The 6,737-nt window shown below is 35.9% G+C and overlaps 1 protein-coding gene across 1 annotated transcript; it reads right to left on the reverse strand.

The window, feature by feature from the left end:
• LOC140047743 (divergent protein kinase domain 1C-like) lies at window positions 1–2,909 on the reverse strand. Its single transcript, XM_072092780.1, has 4 exons — window positions 2,639–2,909; window positions 1,766–1,945; window positions 575–1,441; window positions 1–456 (listed from the first exon to the last, which is right to left on the reverse strand). Exons 2-4 carry the CDS (start codon window positions 1,895–1,897, stop codon window positions 262–264), a joined length of 1,194 nt encoding a protein of 397 aa, XP_071948881.1. The 5' UTR covers window positions 1,898–1,945; window positions 2,639–2,909; the 3' UTR covers window positions 1–261.
• Window positions 2,910–6,737: the final 3,828 nt, after the last annotated feature.

Genomic DNA, 6,737 nt, shown 5'->3' on the forward strand with positions numbered 1-6,737 from the left:
TTTTTTCCCCTTACTTCTCCTTTCACTTTTCTTTGCTATTGGTCATTGGTAAGAGGAAGTTGAAAATGGACAGCAAGTTATTCTTAACACTTGCAGTCTTAAATAAACACGCTGGCATCTTTATTACACCACAGAGTATTATTCCTGTCAACTTATACCACAATTGACATGTTGAGGGGATAGGTCATCCACTGATTCAGTGGATGCCAAACGTAACGCTAAAGTAGCCTGGTCCGCGTAATGCGTAGTGTAATTAAACCATCATACTGTAATAGTTTGTTCTAGCAAGTTCTTTAAGTTGTAGAAAGTTGAATTAGCAGTCGCCAAATTGCCATTTTGAAAAGTGTTTGAGCACTGATGAAGTAGCGCATCAAGTCTGCTTGCCACTTCCTTAGGAGGAGATCGTAGTATGCCTGGATGGAGGCTATCACCAATAAATATTTTCTTGCAAACAACCTGGAACAAGAAAAGAAATTATTTTGTCACGTGAACATTCTCACACGGGTGTAATTGGTGGATTCTGACACTTGACCTAACTTATAATCGTCAAAATTATAAATAAATCTGTACCTACTTGAAAATTGGAGTTTATTCGATACGGTTTACATTTTCCAATATTTTCATCGCATTCTGTTATGCAATCAAAAAACCGACATGCAGATTGTGCCGTTTCTTTTGTACATCTTCGCTTCCTCATAAAGTTTTCCACAGTTTGCTTAAAATATGCCATGTCTACATCAATCGCTTTAACTACGAAATCATCAGTCACGCCAAAGTTTGGATGCTTAATGTCGCAAAGATAAAATACATCGTGAAAGTGTTCCTCAAACGTACGAAGCATTGATAGAAAGGCTAAGGCAAGTTTTACCCGATGATTCCAAGTCCATGAGGTTAAACTAGACACCTCTTGAAGCCCAGAAGCACTAGGGTTGAGGGTCCATGGTGGTGGTGTATATTCGACAAGATACATATGTCCACAGGTGCCTAGTACGTCAGGGAAATTTAAAATGTCTGTATAGAATTGGAGAAACAAATATTCTCTCTGTAAACCTAAGGAACCAATACTTATTATTTCTTCCTTCCCAAAATTAAAAGAATTCCCTGTCCACATCTTTTTGTAGACATCATCAAAATTAAATGTTGTAGGCTGTACATATTTTTTAATCTGACTAGAAAGTTTATTTCGTAACAAATTCAAACTTGTCTGTTTGTCAAATTTCCCACTATTATCTAGGGTTACTCTAAGCTTATTTAAATCCGGAATAAAGTTTTCTAGATATGGGTTGAGTGATTTAAGCATCACAGGACGACCATTCCAGTCCATCTTTAGGGCTAGCTTTCGATGCCGATAGTTAAAGCATTCTTGATATTTGAATTCATCAGAAACACAAAGTGCATGGCAAATATTCCCATCAATTAAACCATTCCTGTAATGGTCGCACTGAAAGAGAAGTTAAACACGTTAAAAATATTAACAGAAAGAATGATTTTCTTTATCTATAAAGCCAACATTATCAAACTTTATGTGACAAAAAATGTGATGTGCCCATATATGGACATGATGATGTCATATCACTACCAACTTTGGGCATATCACTTCCATATTTGGGCACATCACATTTTTTGTCAAACTATTCTAGTAGACATGAGAGCTTAACGTATGAATGATCTGTTGCATGAATACTTCGCTGTGTAATATAAGACTCATTTAGTGTCTTTTCATGAAAACCCCCAAAAACCCAAAATATTCCTTCTTGAATCTTACCAATTTATGCAGCGCATCTTTTGCCCATTCCTTATCACAATATATTATAAAAATCAACTTGTATAAAAGTTGTAGAGATAGAGCTCCAAGAACAAATATAAGAAACCCTCGTTTTGAACATCTTTGTCTCATATCGGCAACAGGCTAAAGTTTCTAGAAACCATTGAATCTTGGTCTATCCTTTTGTAAAGAAACACAGTTTAGTAAGTTTATGTTATTTATGGAAAACTACTGTTTTCCCGGCTATCAATCAAGGCTACCGAAGCAAGTAGTTGAAACTTTCATGGGTGTAGTGTTTACGTAGTTATGTATGTAAATAGCCTACTTGATCTGCAAGTTGCATTATTTGCATATTGGTCTGCAGATGGTCAGTCCTTTATAATAACGGGGCATACAACGACACAGACAGAATAGCCCATATAATTTATAACGGTGAAAACATTTACAGATTCGGACCCGGTTGGCATTATTTTTTTCCTATGCAATTAAGGCAGAAATAATGAACAGCGCCCTCTATAATGTCTTATATTATGTCATAATTATTCTAATGAACTATTCATGATTTGCCTTAATTGCATAGGAAACAAAAATAATGCACTCGGGTGTTCTGTTGATGCAGTGAAGTGAAGTCTATGTACATTGGTGGGAAAGGTGATAATATTATATTTATTCAAGGCCGTAGCGAGAGGTTAAAAAACAGACGAGGCAAATATGCTTTAAATATAATTATTATTAATATAAAATATGACGGTCTGGAGAATTGAGGTGGGTGGTGAAAATTTAAAATTGCAGATAAGGCGAGCGCCTCATGCTGGTTACGGCCCTGTTATTCTACGAAACGTAATTATTAAAACGTCATTGAGGTTAACTTACGACTACTATTCTATTCTTGTGTGTGTATTAGGGTTACACTTATAGATGTACGCTCCAATCCAAAACCAGATTGTATAATTAATTCTGTACACTGTTACTTTGTCAATCGTTCGGTCGTCGTCATTGAGCCATATTCAATAACTGAATTAAAAATCTATATTCTTTGTCATATACAATCCAAAACCAAAGATATGAATTATTCATTGAGAAATGATTTAAAGAGTACCAGTAACATTACCATGTTCAGATATTATTGTTCGAAAATTTCAGTTTCATAATGTTTTTATTTTCATAGGCCCACACTGTACAAATCACCAATGAAACAGGTAGTACTGCAACTCCTTTTAACATTTATTTAAGGCGTTTTATCTGGAAATACAAACATTTGACAAGGTATTATGCAACGAAGAGTGCCAGTGGCAATAGGTGCACATGGCTTATGGTTTTCATGCACTAGTCGAACCCTACTAAAAGTGACTCTTACCTTTTAACTCCTTTTACATTTAAGGCTAGGTCTAGTATCTGAAAATACAAACATTTGGCAGCCAGGAGTGCCAGTGGCAATAGATGCGCATGCGTTATGGATTTCATGCAATTATAGTTATTAACAATGAACACAATATAACGGATTTATTGGATTAACAGTACAATAATAACAATATGCCGAACCTTGAGAGAAAGACGATTTACCGAACGGAATTTTTACGTTTGTATTCAGGAAATTCACAAACAAATAGGAAATTATAATATACGATTATTACAAGTGGGACTTAATGAAGTTGATCATAAATTAAAGGGGGAGTACATGCATACTTACAAAGACGATTTAATTTAAGTTTAAAGTACAATGTAATATTAGTATTATTAGATAATATTTTGAAAAGCCAAAATTGCCAGTCATTGGTAAAATGGCGAGTTCACATTGCAATCAGGACGCTGTGGGTTTAAAGCATTCCGTCATAAGAGTTACCACACACTGACCATGGTGTTTCCGCAAACAACAGTCAATTTCGTTGATCATCCCCCATAACTACAACATAAATGAGGTTGAATTAACATCACACCCCAACTCATGCGGTACCTTTGGGGGTTTTCAGGCTCTCCTGCCCTACGCTAGCACCAAAAAAGGTGACTGCGCGTACGTTGTGGGCAGATATCACCGTCAAACCGAACTAAACTACAAAATTGAATGGAGATCACTAAAAAGCAATCTCGGATCGAAGTAAACGTGCCGTTATCTGTTTTTTTCACATCCGTATGGCTTTATTCGTCGTCGTCAGGTAAACGTGTTGATTATTTCACAAACCAGAGAAGCCATGACTGTTCGAAGACAGCAAGACTATCCAGCCGGGCTACATAGCAATATCAGGATTCAACTGTAGCAACGAAAGCCTCTTAAACAAGAACTTATATACTTTTCAAAGTGCTTATCTCAGCTAAATTTCAGCCTTCGTCAGCATTGTAACGATGACTCAAATAGTCTGATTAATACAAAGAATAAGCCAAACAGCGATCGCATTCTACTCTACGTATAGAAATGACGTGTACTTGTCACTTCCTTTATGAATAAATCTGCTGTGGTAAAGGCAAAAGAAATTTCACGATTAACACCCGATTACCATGATGGAAAAAACGATTACATAGGCCTACATTATTTTAATTGAAAGGCTTTCATAGGTCGTAATCGTTTTCAATACGGCGGTTCGCGTGCGTTTAGACCCATACCTGTACAAAAATCATTATACATTTTACTTGAACTGATATTTCAACTCAATATAATAGATAGTTAGTAACAAGAAAAACATTTTTATTATTATTTTATTCTTTTAAAGTTTTTTAAATTTTTTGTAAGACTTATGTTTTGTATTTCACACTACATTCTATTATTTTTTTTATTTATTTTGATTCATTTTCAAGTTAATACTTTTATTTATTCTTGTATGCAGCTGTATTTCACACAACATTTATTTTATTTCATTTTAAGTTATTACTTGGACGCACCTTTATCATCAAAGTGTGCCACTGTTGTAAAAGTGAAGTTTCCAATAAATTATTATTATTAATATAAAGGACTTTTGGGGTGAATAATCATAACAATAATAACTAGAAAGCCACTCAAGTGTGCATACCTCCGCCTACTGTAAAATTCTCCAACATAATATTTCTACGGAAATATATATTTTTTGTTGTGTGTGTCTTAATGCTGTCTGCGATTTAGGCTAATTTCACTACAAGCATGTGTATGCGAGTTTGGTGAAACCAGCTTTTCAACTAACAATACTATACTGTAGTTTCAGTTGACTAACAATAGAACAGGAACGCCAAAAATAAACGGGTGAATTTGAAAATAAATAGGTTTTTTAACTTTTCTACTCCTATCAAAAAACCTGTACCGTACATTAAATCATTAATTATGTTTGAAAATTACAAATCACAAATTATAATTCTTACCTCTTGTACAAAAATGAAGTTTTTTGGACAAGTAGGTTCTCGAGAAAATGAAATGTCAGTTTACTTGTTACTTTAAGACTGCTTTTGAAAATTCTATCTTTTAACACTAGGTCTGAAAATAATACTAAAAAGTGGTCCAGAATTGGGACCGTGGTCCGGATTGCCTCAAAAATTTTAATTGAGTGGTCCTTGACCACATATCTGTATTTTCGTTTTGGTAAAGATCAAGCAAAAAAATGTTTGAGTAATTCTGCTAACAAACGGACAAACACTCATTGGCGGTGGTAAATATAGCAATATATGAAAAAAAAGACTAATTTACCGAACGGAATTTTGACGTTTGAATTTAGGAAATTCAGAAACAATAGGAAATTATAATATCCGATTATTTGATAGTCGGACTTAATGAAGTTGATCGTAAATTAAAGGGAGAGTGCAGACTAATAATGATAATAAATATAATACAGTATATCATTTTGAAAAACCAAATTCGCCAGTCATGGTAATTCCCAACTAGGACGCAACGCAACGACTTGTAAAGCGTGGTTCCCACTAGAACGTAACGCAAGGACGTAAACGCAACGCAAGCGTTTTAACCAATGACAAGCGAAGTTATAGACAGTTAGCATCGCAAGCGAATAAGCCATCGCTTGTGATTGGTCAATTCACTTGCGTTGCGTTACGTCCTTGTGTTGCGTCGCTAGTGGGAACCACGCTTTAGAGAGTTGACCAATCACACGCGACAATTGAGGCGATCCATCACGACGTGATTGATCCGAATTGGGAACCAAGCTTGAGTTCACATGTCAACCAGGACGCTGTGGGTTTTTTAAATGAGAAAAGAAAACTATCAATCCGTCATCAGAGTTACCACACTGACCATGGTGTTTCCGCAAACAAAATACAGTGAATTCCGTTGATCACCAATGATACATCCCCCATAACTACAACATAAATGAGGTTGACTTAAAATCACACCCCAACTCATGCGGTACCTTTGGGGGTTTTCAGGTTCTCCTGCCCTACACTAGCACCAAAAGGTGACTGCGCGTACGTTGTGGGCAGATATCACCGTCAAACCGAACTTAAACTACAAAATTGAATCGAGATTACTAAAAAGCAATCTCGGATCGAAGTAAACGTTATTTGTTCCAATCATATCCGTATGGGTTTAATTTCGTCGAAGTAAACGTGTTGATTGCACACACCAGAGAAGCCATGACTGTTCGAAGACAGCAAGACTATCCAGCCGGGCTACACAGCAATCAGGATTCAACTGCAGCAACGAAAGCCTCCAAACAAGCACTTATATACTTTTCAAAATGCTTATCTCAGCAAAATTTCCGCCGCGTCATCATTGGTAACGATAGTGACTCAAATACAGTAGTCTGATTAATACACAGAATAAGCCAATCAGCGATCGCATTTTACTATATGTATAGAAATGACGTTTACTTACAGTACTTCCTTCCAAATAAATGTTGCTGTGGTAAGGGGAAACGAAACTTCACAATTAACACCCGATTACCATGATGGAAAAAACGATTACATAGGCCTACTGTACATTATTTTAATTGAAAGGCTTTCATAGGTCGTGATCGTTTTTAATACGGCGGAGTAGCGCGCTTTTAGGCCTATAGCCTACAAA

This window comes from Antedon mediterranea, chromosome 1 (genome assembly GCF_964355755.1).
Source record: "Antedon mediterranea chromosome 1, ecAntMedi1.1, whole genome shotgun sequence".
Classification (NCBI taxonomy): domain Eukaryota; kingdom Metazoa; phylum Echinodermata; class Crinoidea; order Comatulida; family Antedonidae; genus Antedon; species Antedon mediterranea.

Excerpts from the sequence above, each read along its gene's own strand:
- LOC140047743 (XM_072092780.1), bottom strand. The coding sequence starts at position 1,897 with ATGAGACAAAGATGTTCAAAACGAGGGTTTCTTATATTTGTTCTTGGA. Across the intron at positions 1,442-1,765 it reads AAGATGCGCTGCATAAATTG|TGCGACCATTACAGGAATGG; the intron begins GTAAGATTCAAG and ends CTTCTCTTTCAG. Across the intron at positions 457-574 it reads GAATAAACTCCAATTTTCAA|GTTGTTTGCAAGAAAATATT; the intron begins GTAGGTACAGAT and ends TTCTTGTTCCAG.